Source organism: Sylvia atricapilla, chromosome 20, assembly GCF_009819655.1.
Source record: "Sylvia atricapilla isolate bSylAtr1 chromosome 20, bSylAtr1.pri, whole genome shotgun sequence".
NCBI classification, from domain to species: domain Eukaryota; kingdom Metazoa; phylum Chordata; class Aves; order Passeriformes; family Sylviidae; genus Sylvia; species Sylvia atricapilla.
The window spans coordinates 8,424,910-8,445,229 of record NC_089159.1 but is presented as its reverse complement, the minus strand read 5'-3'; the positions used below and the strand labels follow the sequence as shown (position 1 = coordinate 8,445,229).

The window sequence follows — 20,320 nt, the reverse complement described above, 5'->3', positions numbered from 1 at the left end:
AACACGTGGCTAAAAACACTACAGTGTAAAATAACCTTACTAGAATAACATAGGTCATAAAGAAAATACCCAATACAAAGTAGGTATAAATATGCTTTAGATACAAAGCATATTACAAAGATCCAAATAACCACTTGCTGGAAGTCTGGAATAGCACAGCTCCTGTATAATGAGCTTTCCTTAAGGGAGCCAGGACAACCTTAAATCCTGCAGCCCACCTCAGCAGCCACAGCAACAGGGTGGCACTTATCTAGTATTTTGGAATACATTTCTTAAGATTTGATTTCACATGGAGAACATTCCCATTTCCCAGGACTTCCTCAGGAAAAAAAACAAGATTAGGGAAAGCTTGTTTTAAAAGTGAAATATGTTATTGATAACACACGAACTAAAGCATTACCATAAACAATAGGTTGTGTTTCTGTAGCTTGCTCCTCTTCCTTTCTCAAAGATTCTGACGCATCCAGTTTATCCACCTGGAATTGAGACCAACAATTAAAGAAATCTCCTCTAAAACAGGTACTTATTCGTGGCAGAGAAGTGGAAAAGCCTTAGTGGTATGTCAACACCCATCAAGAAAAGGAGACCATTTACAAGTTAAGATCAATTCAAGTAGCAATGTTGGTACTGGTGCAGTCAAGATTGTCTGTTTCCTGAAAAAAACCCTCACTGAGGGATTTTCAACTACTTTGAAAGCTCACTCCAGGCTGAAGCTTTGTTCAAAAGGTTCTGTATTGGATTAGAGCTGGACAGTTTTGGACAGAGACTCAGATTTGAGCTCAGTCTCAGTTGGAGACCTCTGGAACTGGAGCAATTGCCAAGATAATGCCCAGACCTGGAGAAGTTTCCCTGGAGGTGACTTTGGGGCAAAGTAATCTGGTTTGTATTTGGATTGAGCAGACTGCAATAGCATCCGACATGTCACTTGAGCCTCGAGATTTCACTTTCCAAACCCATTCACTCATGCAATTTAAGTTCAAATGCAGAGAATGCATGTGTATAAGACTTGCTTTTTCCACTCCAGAACTGTGTGGCAGTCAGCCTAAACCCACAGATACTCCAATCCTTCCAGCTTTACACACAGTAACAGACAAGCCTGGCCAGCTTCACTGCAATGGTGCTGTTTGCCCACCCCTACAGAAAGGCAAGAGAAGGAACTTCTGTAGTGAAATATTGCTCATTTCTGAGATAGATCCAAGGGAACTCAGCATTTCTACAGTCTAAGGCAGGCCCTGAAACTAAAACCACAAAATGAGGTATTGGTATTTTACCTGGGAGATCAGATTTAGAACAAAGTCAGAGATAATCATGCCAATTACTTTGAAAGACAATAATACACCTCACAAGATTGTAACGTTTCGTTCCATTCGTGTCCTTAATAAAGGAGTTTGAAGGTTTCCTGCACTTACACAGGGTCAGTGCTATTCACAACTGAGTTTTGAGCTTAACTGTGCTACATGAGCAAATCTCTGCTGGCAGCTCCAAGAGCTGTGAGTTACAACGTGTGTTCCATAAACCTGCTCCTCTGTAACCTCAAGCTGAGGCACAGCTCCAGGGAGTGGCAGAAGTCCTGAGCTCGAGCTCCCTCAGTGACTGGGCTTCCATGGCCAGCCTGGTGGGTGCCTCCCACAGTATCTGGCTTGCTGCTGCCAAAGTGCTTGGGATCATATCCAATGCTCCAAGACTCATTTCCAGACACCGTGCTGGGAACTGCACTGTTTTTTAACTCAAAACAGCAACACGCTGAACACAAAAAGCACGAGTTTTTGGAGATGCAAATCCAAAGAGAATGTGCAGACTTTGCTACTAAGCAGAGGCATTTGGCTTACTCACAACTTGGAAAACCTCCAGCCCAGGACATTCAATGCATTTTGGACCCAGTTTTGATGCCTCCCCTCAGAGCTGAACAAATACTGACAAGAACAAGCACAAGTTTGAAACCAGCCCACGGGGATGGTTCTTACACCACTTGCTCGAGCATCACCAGCTTCAGGGCCCTACACACTTGGAGCAAGATTGACTGAAAGGCTTTTCCACAGGGACTGCAATAAGCTGCAGAGGAAAAGTAACATGCATTCAATGTTACCGTGTTATGTGTGCATGAAAAAGAGGCAAAAGTACTGAAGCACGAGTGAGGTCTGAAGATGACTGCCATACAGGCTCCCCCCAGAAAACCACAGCAGCCCACAGCAATGCCTTGGAGCTTCAGGAGTAGTGGGATGTAATTGCAATGACTGCTACACATGCGTAGTTTATGCAAACACTGCAGTTCAATTACCTTTTTTCACACACACGCTCTCCTACTTTCCTAACTAGCTGCTGAAGGACCTTACACTACGTGTCTTAGGTTAGCCTTGAGTTCCAGTGGTGTCTTTACAAGCAGCAGGTTTTTTTTTGCATTTAGTCCATCTTCAAAGCTGTTTGTCACTTGGGTTTGCCCTTTGCTGAACCACATTAATGGAAAACTCCTGCTAAGGCTGACCCCTGGGCTAAGGAGGATCACAGTGGCATTTGTAGGGAAGCAGATGGACAGAAAACCTTGGACTGCCCTTCTGAAGGTCAAAGTTAGCAAAAGGCAAGCCCTGGAGTAGCCTCAGAAGAGCAATAAGCATTACCATTTTTATATATTTTTTTAAATGAGGTAGCAAGAGACGTTTAGTGAAGCTGAAGAGCTTGGAAGGCAGTCTTTTTTTGGACAACTACTAGAAGTTTACTACAGGGAGGAGAACCACAGACTTGGTGTAACAGCTGAAGTTTTCTACATGAACTAGAGCACTGTGTGGATTAGATCAGCACCATGAGAACTGACACCTGAGTGAGGAAGAGTCCCTCTGGAAGCAGCCAGTATCTACTCTGCCTACGGTCAGCACGCATTAGTCATGGTCCAGAGATCAGGAACTGGATCACAGCCCTTCAACCAGCAAATGCCAGACTGATTTAGGGATTCACAGACCAATTTCTTATTGTAGAAGTTTCTTCCAGTCAGATTGGCAGTCAAATAATAGCATTTGTGTAAGTATTTGTGTGTTGTTTCAATAGCAGGCTGACTGTGATCCAACTGATCACCTGTATGCCCTTCCTGAGGATCTACTAGCTTATTAGTAGCAAATGGATCTACTTTTCTCCTACAGCACTAGCTAGTGAGAGTTAAACAATTTGCAAATGCTTTAGTGATATTTTGTTTGGGGAAAAAGCAGTAGCAGCAGTGTAGTAAACATAGGAAAGAAAAAAACTCATGCAGAATCCTTAGACTTAGTCCTCCAGACTTAAAGATGGAAAACAAGAATCAACTTTCACCTTTTCCTTTATTGCATCAACCTGCAAAGGAATTCAGAAGGTGCAGCTTAGAAAAATCAAATTCCATATTTAGCATATAAAAAGGTAGAAACAAAAGCGTCACGGAAGAAATAAGTAAGGTACAGGTGAGTAAAAACAAAGGTACACCAGAAGTATCTGCTTTAGAAAGGCAGCTCTGCTTCTTGCTGGCTCTTACTTTATTATCTACACTAAAGCTACATCCTAATCCTTTATCAGACCAGGAAATTTTTATCTTTAAGAATTTACTACTCCCACAAAAGGCATGGTGTTAGCTTGGTGCAGGCATCTCTGACACACACTTGTATTGCTCAGCCAGCTTCCCACCTCCCCCAAAACAGCATCTCAAGCTGGCAACAGGACTACAGGGTGGTCCTGCCTTTAGAAGGAACAGCCAGGCAAATTTCTGGACAAACAGGCACCTCAGTCTTCACTGACTGCATGAAAGTAAAAGCTGAACTCAAGCTTGGGAAAGTCTTAATCATTAAGGAATTTACACCGTTTCACTGGAAGATACTCCAAAAGCTTCAACTGGGAAAATCTTGCTAGTGACAGTTGGATTTAACTCAAGTCTGTTCAAGTCTGTCAGAGCATTACCAAGTAGTTCCCCCATCCTGAGTCACTTCAAATAAGAGTTGAGTCATAATTTAGTGCCATTAAGTGTCAGAGCCACATTTTAGAGTTAAATGCATAGCAGAGTAAGTTATCTCCTGGTTTAGCTATAAAGCTGTTTTAGTACACAGTCTAGAATTTAGTTAAAACTTGATCCCAGCTGGGATTCCTGACTGACACAGCACAGGAAACACCTGGAGCCTGGAACTACTTTAGACACTGCCCAGGGTCAGGCAAATACTACTGATGTAGGTTCTGTCATTGGTAAAGAGTGAAGCCTGCAAGTGTTTCAGCCTCTTAGAGGGCGAAGTCTCTCCCCAGATGGACTGAAAAGTAAGTGTGGACATGGACAGACAGACATTGGACAAAGCCCAAATCGATGTTAGTAGCAAGCAGACAATCTCAAGGCATTCACCACAGTGAACTAACAAGCTCTGGGTGTTGGAGAGGCACCTGCTCTTACCTTGGTCAAGTATTCCTTCATGACCTGAATAAAATATGGCATGGCAAAGTCCATAATGTTGTGCCTCCACGCTGTTTCCAAGACAACATCCGGCCTTAGGAGATCGTAGCAGGTGAAGAGACAAGCACCAAAGCATTCCCTCTTGTTCTCCTGCAAGAACCACTGCAGCAGCTCTTCTGCCAGCTCGGTATCTTTGGATTCAGAAGCGTACTGCATGGCATCCTGCAACGGGACAGAGCCTCAGCCTCAGGGGCCACAACAACCCACAGTGTGCTGGTAACTGAGCTCCCCTCAGAGCCAAACAAGCCAAAGCTGCTCAAGCTGGCCTGGCTCTGCCTCACCTTGTACAGCCTGTCCTTCTTACAGAGCTCCACGCTCTGTTTCCAGCGGTTGTTGCCTTTGAAGAGATAAGCGGCGATCCTTCGGAACTCTATTAGCTCGTGTTTCTCCAAACGTTGGGCAAGAGAAATGTTGTCAAAGTTGTCATAAGCATCTATAGAAGTCCTAAGAGCCTGAGTGAAGCAGGAAAAAAAAAAAGTCACCCTTCATATGTACCCACAAAATGCAAACGTTTTCCATTAGTTCTGTATTCCTGCTTGTAGGAGAGAAAGTACTCCAGCAGAGATCTGTTCTATCTGAGAAGCTGATGTTTGACACACATGGAGTTTATAGTGTTCCAGTCTTTTTCAGTAGGTTAAGAGTCTCTGAATACCAGGCAGCTGTTCTCTGAAACACAGTAGTTTCAGTTCTCTGAAAACACCACGATTGTCTACCTCTTCAGTGAGTCCTTTTCTTAGCCCTGTTTGCCTTAAATAAAAGCTGTCACATTCATAACAAAGTAGCCACTCTACCCCCAATAGGAATGACTCAAAATGCTCTCAAGAAAGCCACTAACACTTTTCCATTTAATCCTTGGCTCCTCACCACTAATTCAGTTTGAAATGTTGGAGAAATCAAAGTAAACAGCAAGCAGGTAAAAACTACTGAAAATGAGAAAGAAAACTGGGTTTCCACACATTAAAGAAAGGCTGAGAATATGAGATAAATCCAGAATTAAGTGCTCCAAGTCAAGACATACCTGATAATCTTCTTCAATAATGAAGAGGTTGTTGAGGGACTCATTGACTGATTTGTTGTTGTGATTTTGGACAGAGCGCAGGTAAGGCTTAACCAGGGGCAGCTGTTTAACCTTCAAGGAATCACAGAGATACATTCAAGTCAGTTTTTGTGGAAGTCCCTTAGCATCTTCCCTGGAAGGCAGGGGGGTAGCTAAGCAATTTAAAATGCTACTGCAGCTCAGTGCTCTCCCAGCTTTTGCTTTGAGCTGGGTAGCAGGAAAATTACCTTTGTGAAGAAGTTGACAGCACGAGTGTGGTCAAGCCGAGGGGACAACACCATCAGCAGATCATTGAGCAACAGAGGCTTAAATTCCAAATAGAACTGAACTGCCTTGTAGTAGAGCTCCACATTGGCCACCTAGAGAGGAGTAAAGATGCACATTCAGAGCAGGATTTTGATTGTGGGGAAATCCAAACGAAAAACAGACATAACTTTCACTAAGAAAACAATACCTTAGTGATGATATCTTTGAACTGGCCTTCCTTCCAAGCATCTGTTGGGTGATTCATCATTGTGATTATGGCATTATCATACTCTTCATACTTATCATACAGGAACACCAGTTCAGCCCAGAGATGGGCTTGTTCTGCAGCTCTCAGAACCTGAGCAAAAAGGCAGAATTAGCAATATTTGTTAACTGGAATTTCATTCAGTGATCAGGATTCATTAATAACCTCAGGAGCTGCACGTGCAAAAGCGAGAGTGCAGACAGCCCAAAAAGCTGTGTTTTCAGCTAAATTTAAAGCCTCAGACACTCACCTTGGGAATGTTGACTCTGGACCAAAACAGCTCCAAGTGCTCCCTCATCTTCTGTGGCTTGAACTTGGAGTAGAGAATTGCCAGTTCTGTGAACATCCCCATGTGTGCTCGCTCCAGTCCAAGCGCTGCTTCCAACATAGTGATCAGCTCTTCAAAGTAACCACGATCCTTAGAAACACAGAGACATTTCACATCAGGAACCATCCAGAACCCCAGATTTTGACAGGGTTGCCATGACAGAACTGACTGTACAACAGGAGTCAGCTAAATTACCTGGTAATAGTTGATTAGCTCTTCCAGCTCATCTGCATGCACTACAATATGGAGCCCACACATCTGAGCCAGGCGGAATTCTTTTCCATCCACACAAGCAAAGCAGACCTGGGAATTGAGAGTTGTGTTATTGCTTATAACCAAGGCTTCTGACCAGGCCCCAGCTTTGAAGCCCTTGACCTCAGAGGCAGTAAATTCACCTCTTTCCACGTGCGAGTGCTGTTGGCTTTCCGAGCCCCGTCCACGGCTGCCTGGTACTCGCCCAGGTGCACCAAGGTGGAGGCCAAGCGGCCGAAGTTGGACACGTTGTTGTACAACAGTTTGGCTGCTTCATACATCTTCTCATCATAACAGCGGTCACCAACCTGGGGCACAGCACAGACAGGTTATTCCTGCACGTTTTCAGCCAGGGGCTTACTCTGAATGTGTGGCATTCAAGGCCTCGTCACAACGGATTGAAAGGTCAAGATACGTGTGTATCCAGAGAGACAGAACTCCCAACAGCCCTCTGTGAGGCAGCAAAACAAAGTCAGTCTCACTCACCTGCTGGATGTGTGCATTGTTGGGGCCATTGATGAACTCCTCTAGCTCTGCCAGGCGGTTTGTTTTAGCAAGAGCAAAGATTAATTCTGTTTCCACGTACGACTCCCGGGCCTTCTTGCGTGCCATCTGCAGATACTTCACCAGTTCCTCCCAGTTTCCTACGGAAAGGAGTTCAGAAAGTTTATTTGCCACCATTGGGGACAACTGTGCTTAACTTAGACAGTCAGCTGAACCTAATTTTGACATATTCCTACAGCTATTCCCCAACAATCAATAACCTTCACACTGCTCATTATGCATTAATCAAATCATCTTGGAATGGGCCTAACTAGAATCTTATTTAACTTCATACACAGACTCTGACAGAAGTCTCCAGCTAGCTAAAGAAGGGAATTATAGACTACTGATTATCTGCAGATGGAATACACTACTTTTTCCCATTCTTATTTAGGGCAGTCCTTGAAGGGCCAGATTCCTCTACTTGCATCAAGACATAGGTCTGGCAGAACTGCAGTTTGAGTAGACCAGGCAAAAGAGCTGAGCAACATCAACAGCCAAGATGGGAATAAAACTTAATCATACCACTGGCATTAGCAGCTTGAACAACTTCCATGTATGAGGAAGGATCATCTGCTTTGATGTAGGAGTCAATTGCTTCCTTCACCATCCCCTTCTGGAGCTGTGCTTTGGCCAGCTGGCTCCACACTGCGGGTTCATTGCAGCGCTCAGCGAATTCATACGCACGGTCCAGGTTCCCAATGTGCTCTATCAACACCTGAAAAAAGGATAACCATCATCAGACACTCTCATAAATGCCACTTTTACAACACACTAAGCTGTGGTTTATCTAAGTTCCTCAATGGATCCACAGCTTGAGTGATTTTAGGCTTACAAAGTTTCAATAAACAACATCTGTTCTGCTTCTTAAGACAAAACACTGAGCAGCTCTGGGCACTTTGCTAATTGGTGTTAAGCACTGAAGTCACCAGCAAAGTCTTTGTGTGGGGATGCAGAGGGAGTTTTTCCAGTGTGAGAATTGAAGATACCTGTACAGCTGATGTGTTGACATCAAACTTCCTGAAGATAGCAAATGCCTCCTCAAAAAGCTCATTGCTGATAGCAATATTGGCTATGTCAGGGGCATCATAGTTATCCAGGCGATTGATGTACTCCATGACACGGGTGCGGTCAGCCTTGATAGCTGTAAGGATGAGAAGGTTCTGCAGATTCCTGAACAGGGAAAGAAATAGCACTTATCAAATAATGATCAAGAATTTCACCCTCCCCTCTGGAGAGGGTATTAGTTTATTTGCTGTTTCCCATTACAGCAATAACTCCAAGTTTCCCACGGCTCGGTTTTCATTTCACGCACCTGTGCTCACTGAACACTGAATTATCCAGAACTATTTTCTCCAGCAGTTCAATGAGCTCGTTGGGAAGATCTGCAGTCATGAAGGCCTTCACAGTGACAGAGACTTCCTCGGGGTCCTGGGTCTCTGACAGCGCAGTCTGGACAACCTGGAAGGCACGGAGAAACGAGTGATATCGGGTTCTGCAAACCCAGTTAGGACAGGCCAGGCTGTGAATGTCCTGCCAGCTGTACCTGGTCAATCAGGGGTCTTCTGTAGGGGTTGCTTTCCAGCAGCACACTGGCCCAGAGCTCGGGGTCCTTACGACGAACTAAGTAACGGGAGAGGCTCTTGAAGAGGGAGTTCTCATTGCACACCTGGAGAAAGGCACAGCCTGCTCAGAGGGAAGGCACAGCTATGGAGCCTACAGACAACTCTACTGTAACTCTGAACTGAGGGGCAGACTAGAAATCTCAGCCTTTGATACTTCATTAAGCTCCCTTTTTAGGATGGGCAGGAGAGTTTCCCACTTCTCATGAGGGAGGTTAAACAGTCACCTCCTCTTCTGTGTTAGAAGCATGCACTTCCCAGCTTAATACATTTTAGGAAATACATGCTTTTGTCCTAAAGCTTTCTATGTGCCCCCTGTCCCTGATGTTAGAACTCATCACAAGGCAGCTGCCTGGGCATACATACATTGATCAGCTCCAGATCACACTGGCCACGCTCGTAGGCCACACAGGCCAGGTGAGGGTCCCTCTTCTCACAGTACTTGCCAACAACACGACTGTCATAGTAGGGATTCTCACGCAGGAATCTCTCTGGGTTGTTGTTGCTGTCAATGTATATCTTGGCCAGTGCATTGTGAGTGGCAGGCTCCTCACAGCCCTCGTGAATTCTTGCTTCCAGCCAGGGCAGAAGCAGCTTCAGCCTAGAAGGAAGTGATTTTCACGTTAGAGGTTGAGTAAGTAAATATCCAGTTGTATAATTTCTACACTCAGCAAGCCAGTTTTGGTGTAGGATAGAGTCAGGAACCAAACCAGAGTTACAGTGCTCTGTTTGAACCTACATTTTGATTCATTATTATAACGGTGTAACTGGTGACACTATGAAGAAAACACACCAAAGTTATCTGGAGAGATCCCCACATCAGCCAAGAATTAGAGCTGGTTCTCACCCAGTGGCAGCTTCTGCCTGTGTCAGTACCAGCTCTAGCTGTGGGACATGCACTGATGGAGGAGCAGCAAGCACTGCCAGCCTGGGAATTGGTAAAAAAAGACTTGTAGAAGTTCAATACCTGTTTCTTTTTTCAACCTCTGCAACAAGTTCATCAGTTGAAAATTGACCTCTCACTACAAGGATGAGGTTCTTTATCACGTCTTCAGAGCAATCAACATCAAGCAGTCCCCCAATGACAACTGGCAGCCGGCTTGGATTCACCTGCACAGGAGCATTTAAAGAGGTCAGGGTGCTGTCAGGGAGCAAGAGCAGGCAGTACTTATCCCCAGAGATCCACACGGAGGCCACTTGCTAAGATTGACCTCATCCTCCTGCCTTTATCCCCAGCCTCCTGAGGTTCTGAACAAGCTTAAAAGTCAGTTCTTCAGTCAACAGGTGCTCCCAGCCCAGCGGCTCTCTGAGCTCCCAAAGGAAGAGCTCCTGAGCAATCCACTTTATCCCTGCAGGAAGTTAAAAGGAAAACTTCCCCTCCAAAATGTTGAGACTTAAAATCACCCCAACAACTCCAAAGTTATTCTACCAGCTCCTCCTAGCTCAAGTGGCACATGAGTGGGAGTTACTGCTTAACCTGACTGAAGAATGAGACCTGACTCACATCAGGACTAATCTGGAGGCCGCTAATAATCACTTAAATGCCAGTCTCAGGTACAAAGCTGTTTGCAGAATACTTAAACACGACGCCTGCAGTTGTATATGATACTGTAAAGACTGGTCAGTTTGACTCAATGAAGCCAAGGGACAAGTTGTCACCTACCTTCTGTACATAAATCTCAATGTATTTTTGGAGGTTATTTCTATACAAATACAGCACCAAGTCGTGGACAAAGTCAAAGCGGTCGCACACAATGATGAGAGGCAGCTGGTCAGTGAGTTTAGCTTCCTAGAAAGAGAAGAGCTTTAGCAATTTGGTCTTGCTCTTGGACTTAAGCAGACAAATAATACAGTCACTTAAACTGTCAAAGCAGCTGAATTTGGAAAGCCAAAACTCAACAGTCAACCAAATAATGACAGCTTGTTTGTTCAGCTAATTGTTTGCAATATGTAGCAAGTGGGAGCACTCACACCCACTGCAGGGCCTGAGCAGCAAGAAGCTTTTTGGAGTTTAACCCTGCTCCTTTGCATGGCAGACTCTACAGAGTTTTACAACACAATACCACTATTACAAGCCTAGGCTATAAAAAAAATTTTTAGTTGCCACTGGTGTTTGGTGTGCAGGATTAGCACTCTGGGATTTCAAAAGAAATTTAACCAAGACTAGATAAAGTTGTGGTTCATAACGTAAAACTTACATACAGAATTGACTTTGAGTGCCATGTGTCTTGTGATACCTCCTAACTATGGATTTAGAGAACAGTAAGAATTAATCTCTATAGCAATACTACTTAAATTGCTTACCAGATTAATTATCTAAAAGCATTCCAACTTTCAGCATAAGGTTACAATGGTTACAGTACAGAAGCTTAGTCTATGTGGCAGACAGTATTCCGGATGCATATTTCACTTATTCCAACATGCACATCCCAGAATATAATCCTACATATAAATTACACTTAAGGACTTTACACAGGGAGGCCTGTACTGGGAGATTTACCTGGTACATGTCCTGCACATTCCAGACATGGAACAGCACAAAAAACAATAACTTTCATCAGGAATTTGACAGCTTGATAACATATCTTAGGTGGCTTGATCAAATTACATACCTTACACCTCGGTGACACCAGGTTAGTTTTAGAGAATTCTCTTGGGGAAGAGTTTTGCCATCTTCAGATATGATCAGCAAAATCTAAGACTATGCTATGTAACCAACAAACATGAAGGCAGGAAATGTTCCCAGATAAAGTTTTCCCCTCCCACATGGTTCCTCAGAGTGTTGTGTTTGTCAATAAACTCAGTACTAAGACTACAGAATCTGAACTTTGAGCACACCATCTTTTCCTACTCTCCAGCAATGCTCTGGATCAGTCAGGGTTATTGCCACTGACTGGGATTTCCAGCAGAGCTAAACCATGGCTCACCTGGCTGAAATTTCAGTGTGTAGGAGTAAGACAGATCAGCCCTAAACCTGAAAGCATTTATGGAATTAATTGACTCTATTCATCTGTTGTTTCTGTAGTTGCTTAGTTGGAGTTGATTACACTGTAAATAAGCATTAAGTTATCAACTCATTTGGCACTATGGGTGTTTACAAATTAAGTAAACTGTTTACTATTTTATAGCAGACATTTAAACAAGTTCTAGGCAAGCTGGTGCATTTACTACAGGTTGAAGAGTTCAAGCCAGATTAACCTAAGAGCAGTGAGGAACTGACCTGATATTCTCATTTTTTAGACAATATTCCAGGCTCAGACTTCAATAAGAGGCACTGGCAGATACCTCTGGTTTGAGGACGCTTGGATCCTTAAGTGCAAACGTTAAAACTCATCTATTTTCACAGAGCTGCCTCATTTCACTAGTGACACACCATGTTTTATTAGAACCCTCAACAGCCCCAGACAGTCCAGTGTTACCCAGACATTACCTTGAGGAAGTTTTTAACACGTTCTGGATCATAGCAGTTACTTTCCCTGCAGATTCTTTCCACTTCTTTAATTTGCCCTGTCTTGCATGCAGCTTGAATGTACTTGAAGTGCACATCTGGATCCTGGCTGAAGTTTACAATGGAGCCCAGGAAATAAAACAAACCTGGAGACAAACATTCAACACATTATTTGCTGGTCTCATTTAAAAGTACACATCCCAAAGGCTACAGAAATTTAAGACACCCATTTTGGACAAAGGCAAAAAGAGCAGCATTCTAGGTTTTTCTACAGCTCCAGACATCTTCCAGGATTTCAGAAAAACAAATTATGCAACTGAATAGTGGTATCCATCATAAACAGGGAAACTTTTAAGGTTTAGATCTCTTGCAAGACCGTTTGAAGCCTAACTACTTAAGTTCATTATGGCTTTCTAGATTTCAGCAGACAGACAGTCCTTCCTACACACATCTGTAACGAGGTGAGCACCAGCTCCTCTTGCAGAAGGCACAGACTCACCTTCAAAGCTCTTGAAGGACTCAAAGAGCTCAATGAGTGACTGTGTTGACAGCTGTTCGTGGTATTTGGAAGCCACCTGGACACAGATCTGCAGGTTCTGACGGATGTTAGCGGACAACATCGCACGCAGACACTCCAGAGAGTCTTCCACTGATAAGGACCCAAAATAATTCACTAACCACTGCAAAGACACACAAGGTGTTTTAGACCCGAGCAGAAGAGCAATTATTAAAGGCTGGATTTGTAGGTGCAGGGTGTTTGATGGCTTACCTCAGGATTGAGGAGGTGAGTGTGAACTACCGCACGCTTGATGTCGTAGAGGTCTGTGAAGTGCTCGAGTGCTCTCTGCAGCAAACCAGCCTTCTCACACAGCTGAGCTATGTGAGCCCGGTCATAGTGAGTAAACATTTGGTTTCCCAGGATGGCATCTGCAACCTAGAAGGAAATATGGAAGGTTTTCACTCAGTTCCTGAGCACTGCCAGCAGTGTTTTGCTCCAGGAGCTCTGAGCGCGTACCTGAGGCGCGTGCATGAGGTTCATCTCAAGTAAACGTGTTTGCAGGGGACCTTCTGAGGGACGATTATTCTTCAGTGCATCCAGCAGAAAGGCTGTACATTGCTGGATTAAATTATATTCCATAAAGACATCCACAATCTGCAAAAAAAAAGGGAAAGAAATTTAGGTCTTTGATTAGGAACTGGAAGTATATTTAAGCATCAATGCAGCTTCCAAAGCTAAATCCAAATTCATAGCTCTGATGGTTCAAGTTGGGCTCCTTTTAACAATTTAATGCTTTGAAGTCAACATTTCATAGCAATGAAGTTATTTACCTGTGTTATATCTGCAAGAGGCTCTTCATCTTGAACGAGCATTTGTGCAAACTGCTGGCCTTGATCAGGGCTGATTCTCATTACATTCCTCAGCAAAAAAATCCAGTCTGGAGTATATCCAACCTGGAAAGATGATGAAAAGTGAGAACTCAGCAACAGCACCTACCTAGTTAAATAGAGAGCTCAGTAAAAGCTACTGTCAGGAGATTACACAACCCAGCCAGGATTTCCTCTTTTGGAAATGGGGAACTAGGAAAAGACCCATGTATGAAGTCTAGCAGTAACTATTCATAAAAAACTTGAGGCAAAAGTAAATACTATACAGGCACTCAAATTCCCCCACAGTTACTTCTAGCTACTTTGGAACAAGCACCGGTTATTATTAAATACAGGATAGATACAGCTATTCCATTTTCTCTCACCTTCTTAGCATACAAAACAATCTTCTGGACTTGTCCTGTTTCAGCAAAACACTGGATGACCTTGTTTGGAACATTGGCTCTCAGATAAACACTAAGTGCTAGCGTAGGATCCACAGATTTCACAAGGTCTCCCAGCTCCTCTGAGCACTCCAGCTGTTCAGAAACAGAAATACAGTCAGCCCCCCCTGACAGTGCCATCCTCTGCCACCCTCTTCCTCATTTATCTTCCTTTTGGACTTCTCTTTAAAAAATGAAGGCTCAGCTTGATAGCCTGAGCTGACTCTCCCAGCAGTGATCCAGTGGGCTGGATCCTCAGGCCGTTCTACACCAGCCAAAGGAATTTTCAGAGCCAGAAAGAACTGAGTGACACATTGTATCAGGGTGTTTCTTCAGCTAATTAAACAGATGTAACCACAGCTCAAAGCTCTCGCAGTCAGGATCCAAAGCAGTGGTTTGGCAAAGCCCAGCAGCAGCTCAGAGCTTTCCATGCTCTGCAAATCCTGTGATTTCAAATGTACAATGAGTGAGAATCTGATCAATTCTCCTGCAGTAACTTGAGTCATAGTGACAGATAGAGCAGCTATTTGCTGTCCTTGCTGAGCTCCCAGCTGAGTTTTCCTGCGAAGAGGGGAGGCCATCAGGCAGTGCTGGGCCTTCCCCCACACAGCTCTGAAGGTATCAACCCCAAACTCACCTTATCTTCTTTTAACCATTTTTCCAAGAGCTGCTTGCGGCCCTGCTGGAGCACTGGTCTGCAGAGCTCCAGTGACTCATACTTGTTCAGCTGCCCTTGGTCCAAGAGAATGCCAAAATACTGCAGGAGAGGGGAAGTCTGTCCTGGCTGAGCTGGAACACTCTGGAACCGGCGTATGGTGTCTGGAGTACGCAGGATTCCCTGCCAGAGAGAGAGAGAGAGAAAAATCCACTTCAATTTTCTTTTCTGCTGTTGTGGCTTGGCAAGAGTTTCTCCAGGAAGCTGGAGGTAATGTCACTGTAGCTGTCACAAGCATTTCTATGTTTTGCCAGCCCACAATGTCAGGAGCAATATGGCTGATCATCAGCTCAGGCACTGAGATGCTTTGACAGAAAATGTGCCCATTAAATTTAGCTCAGTTGCAGTGCAGATTTAAGTTCAGAATTAGGATACCCTTGGCCTCGCAACCAAGTTCATCTCATCAGAATTTAGTCTTAGCCTGGGTTTTTTATCCTGTTTCCAGGTGCAGCCTTAGCTAGAGGTTGTCTTTTCACAGACACTTTTTTGCATCACTGGAGAAGTAAAGGTAAGTACCAGAAACATTATGAACCACAGCCATTACTTCATCATTTATTCCTCCCCTCCTCTGTGGGCTTTACAAACTGGAAGATCATCCAGTTTGCCATCAGTGCCAGCACCCAGGATATCTTTGAAGCACCAAAGCACTACCTTGGGACAAAAGCAGCAATAAGATTACGCCCTTGCCACTTAAAAAATTTCACTGAGCTTTCCTGAAGCAAGAAGCTGAAGCCAGTAGAGTTCAGTGCTGTTCTGAACACTTCACCTTTGGGGCATTAGCTGCCACTTTTGCTGCTTCTGAATAGTTCCCTTGTGCAAAGAGTGCATTGAATTTCCTGGCGAAGAGCTCCTCGGCCCCCGCCAGGTTGTTGCGGACAGCCATCCGTAAAGCCAGGTCAGGATTCTGCAGCACGTTTGTGATGTAGGGAATGATGTTCTCCTCTTCCACACACACTGAGAGCACCTGAACAAATCACCAGGGGAAACCTCCAGTTAGTGCAAACATCAAAAGTGAGCCAAAGGCTAAGATAACTCTAAGAGGAAAGGTACGGTATTCATGAGAAGTTTTTCACCCTTGATAACTCATACTTGTCATTTTATTAAAGAGACCTCTGGTTAGAAAGAGCCAATGTCATGCATTGTCTGCATCAAAGCAGGCAATTCATAGTTTAATTGAGGTATTTGCAGAGGTAGAAACACAGGGATACAAGGAATTTTTCAGGGATACAGGGATCTTTCTAAAAGCCCTACTCAGTGTCCTCAGTAATCAGTCCTGGAGGACAGCAGGAACAAGTCATCTGCTCTGTATTCCCCGTGCTCAACAAGCAACACCACCCCAAACCAATCTGGGCTGAAGGCATGGCTGTGCCATGTTAGTGCTTGTTTAAAGCAGTTCAGTTAGATGTGTATGGAGACAGAACAGCAGGTTTGTTTTGGGGCTCACAACACTGTCAGACCTCACGTGTTCTGAGCAGAGTTCAAAGTTAATATTCCTGGAAACTTTTAGACACAGATGTGAACCCTGCAGTGTATCATGAAGTGGGATTAGCTAAAGAAGTGGCTTCCAGGCCAAGTTTCCTTACTTGTCCCTTTCTGTTGACTCCAATAATTCCAGCTGTTGCTTCGTGCTGTGCAGTAACAAAAATGGTCTCTCCACTGATCCTGTTCATGTAGATACAGGTGCCAGTTTCCAGGTCATACAAGTGGATGTAGCCATACTTTGTTATGAGGAACACCACATCGTGCTTGTCACTGATCTGCAAAACAGAAATAGATTACTCAGATTTGGCACTGGATAAATGAGTTGGTGCTTTTGAGACTCAGCAAACAGCTGGGCCATTTCAGGACAGCCAGAAGTGCTGTTTTATTTTTACTTGAGTACAATCACAGCAGAATGATGTTTGAAGAGCTTGAAAAGCAGTTAAAAGATACAGATATTTCTTCCATAAATAAGAACATGCTGCTTTTGAATGCTGTCTGCCTCCACCTTTATTTTACCACTACTGAAGCAGGAGCAGCAGCCACACCAGTCACACCAGTTTAAGGCCAAGCCTCAGGTCCATGTTAACCAGCTGGCTCCCAGGGCCCTGCTCCTGTCACATCCACCAAGAGAAGCTGCAGAGCTGTTTGCAGCTGCCATACCTGCATAGCAACAGGGAAGTCACTCTGTGCTTCAGGAGGAAAGAAGACATCCACAGCTTTCTTTGGAAAGGGCTGATTCCCAGTGGGTGGTGTGCCAACCTCAATGATATGCAGCTGTGCAAGAGATAAGATTAATTCTTGCATCTAATTTATTTAACAATAGATTCAACAATGAAATGACAGCAATTCTCTGGCTGCTCAGCCTTAATCTCAAGTTTATGCAAAGACAAATTAAGTTCATCTTCCTAAATATTTTCACTGGCTAAAGGTGTGGCATCTGGTGTTCACGTGCCATAGGTGAGAGAAACAGTTAAATGTGATCTTTAGCTACCCCTAATTAGTTGGAAGTTTCAGGATTTAGTTAGGTTACTTTAGATATACTCTTTTTAACTTGGTTCACATTTTACAGAGACAGTTCTGAGGATGTTTCTCTGAATCTAGCTCTGGTTTTATTCTGGTTATGCTGTAACTCACATAACTCCAACACTGGCATTGGACCACTATTTAGCCTTGCAGCACTATTGCTTCATTTTTTTTTTTTTTTAAATTTTCACCTAATAATTTGGAAATTAGTTCAGTCTGATACTGGGGATCAGCATCAAAGAAAGATTACAACAGCTTTTCCCTCAAGCTTAGCCTGTGAAGCTGAGAGTCACATGTTTCAAGCAGCTAATTAGGCTGGTCATGACATGCCACTTAACTTCTCCACTCACAAGATTCTTGCTACACCAGGTAGTCCAAGCTCATATGCACCATATGTCATATCCAGACTGACACAGTCCTTCACATTCTTCCTGAAATGCAACTTTTTGCATTAAACCACTTGTTCTCCTGGAAGCAGAGAACCAGGGTGAGTCACTAAAGATTACAGTGTGTTTAGAACCAAGCCTTACCTTACCCCCAGCTTGCCCTCTTACTGCAAAACAGAAGAGAGTGGATTCTTCAGCATTCCCTTCCATCTTGAACTGTGCAAAGCTGGCTGCATGTCCCTCGATGGGCTGGGACACTTTTCTGTCCACAGAGTACAGCTGCATTGCTCCCACTACACGGTTTTGCTACACAAAAAAAGAACAAGTGTCAGGAAAAACAGGCACTGTGACAGTGATTTCATTTCACATTGGTCAATATGCTGCCATTTCAAGCTTCCTCTTTCAACAGCATCACGTCAGACTCTTAACCTTGCACTAGTGTTTATATCATTACAAATCCAATTATATTAATGTGAGATTTTCAGTTACACTTAAGTTTGTTCTTTGAAGATCGAGACAAGCATTTATATTTAATAAAACAAACAGATCAGTCCTGCTCCTGTAGAAAGAGACAAGAAGTCAAGCTCTGGGCTTTCCACACCTTCCTGGAGGTAGAATACCTGTGCAGATATTCCAGTCAGCAAGAGCCATTTCTGCTTGGCATCAGTCCTGTAGTTGATGATCTGGCAGCCAGCGAGGCTGGAGTGGCGATCAAACATCTTCACGGGCTGGGACTCCCCCTCCATGCTCCAGTGGTAAACTGCATTATCCGTCACGAGGGCAACAGTGTTCAGAGAGATCCACTTCCAGAAGGTGACATCATCTGTCATGGTGTGAGCCTTCATCTTGCTCTTCATCTCAATGTTAAAGATTTGCAGCGTTTTCCCAGCTAGAAGACATGGAGTCGTTAGGCACGAGACAGAGCAGGAGAGCTGCACTAGGACATGAAACCCTGGGGACTTCCTTCAAGGAAAAGCTGTTCTGCACTGGCAGACCTGCAGGGATCAGCTTTCACTTTGAACCAGACCACACTCCTGGGGCTGATTTTACCCATTTGCCACTAACTGAGCAATCAAACAGATGTGGAGAACGGGTTGGTAGGAGACAAAAGCTCGGCCACACAAACGGGTTGGAGGATACTTCACATACATCAAAACCAGGTCACAGTCATGCTGAGGCTCTTTGGAGCTGTGAGGGAAGCTATGCCACTGGCATTAAAACGTCCACATCTGTTGTAAGTATTAAAAGGGCACAACATGGAACAGTCAGGTTGGCAGAGGGCTTTTGTAATTCAGGCTAATTAATCCAAACCTTGGGGTTGCACTAATGGGATACACAGCTACTGACTGCAAACCAGACTGACAGGAACTGTGCAAGGGAAGGAATCTAGGGACCAACACGAGCTCTAGAAGGCAAGAGGAAAAGTTCTCCAAATCACACAGAATGATGCATACAAACATCCTGAACAGCCACCTGCAGTCATTTCTACCAGTTTTTATAACACAGTGGCCTAAGAAATTATTTCTTCCTGTTGAGAAGATAAGAAAGGTTCTGACCAGTTCTGCTACTCATAGGAGAGAATGATTTAAGCACACACAGGTGTAGCCCAGGAGGAATAGAAAAGATCCCATGAAACTGAATGCAGGCCACAAGATCTGCCACAGCTACTAACTGTGGCCCAGCTTGAGGAAGTCACAGTGCCACAGGGGCAAGTGCCTGCTCTCACCAAGGACTGGTTTAGCTCAAAGCCACTAGTTCAGCAACTGGTGCAAGATGCTGAGTCAGGAGTTTCTCCAGAACTTGGAGAAATCTCTCTACTACAGAGTTACTCAGGCTACAGGCAGCAGTTTGTTTCCACATCTAGTGCAGCTGGAGCTTTAGGGTCAAGGGAGAGGACATTCAGGGAACACATTCCTACATGCTAGGCAGGTATATCACAAGGCAAAATCTAGACTTGAGTCAAAAGGGTCAGTCCTGTTCATAAAAAGCTCAGCATCAAGATCCCAATGATTTAAGTACACTTTGGGTTCTTGAGTGGAATAATTTTTGGAGTCTTAAGGACCTCCTTGTTTGCGAGGGCATGAAAAACCTCTGAGTTTTAGGCCTTCAGTTGCTTAAACACCACTGTTCAGCCATGTGCACCATCAGTCTGAGCCATTTTATTCTGCTTTTTCTTGTCATAAGACACAACAGGTACTAGGTACAGTCAATGGAAGTAACTCACCATCTGCACACACAAGAAAGCATTAAAGTTGTGACAAAACAGTAGCACAGTATTAAAGTCAAAGTTAGGTAACATTGGATACATACAAATCTTTCCATTAGCAATACATGCATTTCTAGAATGACTGCACTTCAGGCTTTTGGGGCCTCTGAGGGGAAGAGATGGACATTTCTGGAGACTCCAGAGGAATGCTTGCTCTCTGTAACATCAGAGATACCAAGCTGGCTGACCTTGTACTTCCTTCACCACACAAGTCTTCCCTGCATAGTTCTACTCCTCTTATCATTGACTGATATAATAAATATGCACTGGTCTCTTTCAGCAAGGCCAAACTAAGGCCTTCAGGAATATTTGTCTCCCCTTCCCAGCCTTAGTTTTCCTGTCTCTAAGGAAAGGTTTAGTTGATATACCCTTAGATCAGGTCTCACTTCCCTCTAAGATGATTCCTTAAAGCCCACACTTGGCTTCCAG

General features: G+C 44.1%; 1 protein-coding gene across 2 annotated transcripts in view; it reads right to left on the bottom strand.

Annotated features, from left to right (window-relative positions):
* The window catches only part of CLTC (clathrin heavy chain), a 29,743-nt gene that overhangs the window by 1,183 nt on the left and 8,240 nt on the right, over positions 1 to 20,320 (bottom strand). The window contains exons 3-32 of one of the 2 annotated variants that reach the window (XM_066333496.1): positions 18,246 to 18,514; positions 17,770 to 17,931; positions 16,877 to 16,990; positions 16,318 to 16,491; positions 15,501 to 15,698; positions 14,657 to 14,857; positions 13,963 to 14,115; positions 13,541 to 13,663; positions 13,227 to 13,364; positions 12,981 to 13,145; positions 12,711 to 12,891; positions 12,194 to 12,357; positions 10,427 to 10,552; positions 9,731 to 9,873; positions 9,130 to 9,364; positions 8,688 to 8,810; positions 8,457 to 8,602; positions 8,131 to 8,314; positions 7,667 to 7,859; positions 7,085 to 7,242; positions 6,742 to 6,906; positions 6,542 to 6,649; positions 6,269 to 6,436; positions 5,962 to 6,111; positions 5,735 to 5,866; positions 5,469 to 5,579; positions 4,732 to 4,902; positions 4,391 to 4,612; positions 3,298 to 3,318; positions 401 to 476 (exon numbers count right to left, since the gene is read on the bottom strand). In XM_066333496.1, the coding sequence (XP_066189593.1) occupies positions 401 to 476; positions 3,298 to 3,318; positions 4,391 to 4,612; positions 4,732 to 4,902; positions 5,469 to 5,579; positions 5,735 to 5,866; positions 5,962 to 6,111; positions 6,269 to 6,436; positions 6,542 to 6,649; positions 6,742 to 6,906; positions 7,085 to 7,242; positions 7,667 to 7,859; positions 8,131 to 8,314; positions 8,457 to 8,602; positions 8,688 to 8,810; positions 9,130 to 9,364; positions 9,731 to 9,873; positions 10,427 to 10,552; positions 12,194 to 12,357; positions 12,711 to 12,891; positions 12,981 to 13,145; positions 13,227 to 13,364; positions 13,541 to 13,663; positions 13,963 to 14,115; positions 14,657 to 14,857; positions 15,501 to 15,698; positions 16,318 to 16,491; positions 16,877 to 16,990; positions 17,770 to 17,931; positions 18,246 to 18,514 (4,674 nt within the window). The remainder of the gene's footprint in view (positions 1 to 400; positions 477 to 3,297; positions 3,319 to 4,390; positions 4,613 to 4,731; positions 4,903 to 5,468; positions 5,580 to 5,734; positions 5,867 to 5,961; positions 6,112 to 6,268; positions 6,437 to 6,541; positions 6,650 to 6,741; positions 6,907 to 7,084; positions 7,243 to 7,666; positions 7,860 to 8,130; positions 8,315 to 8,456; positions 8,603 to 8,687; positions 8,811 to 9,129; positions 9,365 to 9,730; positions 9,874 to 10,426; positions 10,553 to 12,193; positions 12,358 to 12,710; positions 12,892 to 12,980; positions 13,146 to 13,226; positions 13,365 to 13,540; positions 13,664 to 13,962; positions 14,116 to 14,656; positions 14,858 to 15,500; positions 15,699 to 16,317; positions 16,492 to 16,876; positions 16,991 to 17,769; positions 17,932 to 18,245; positions 18,515 to 20,320) is intronic. The other variant, XM_066333497.1, reaches the window with a different exon arrangement.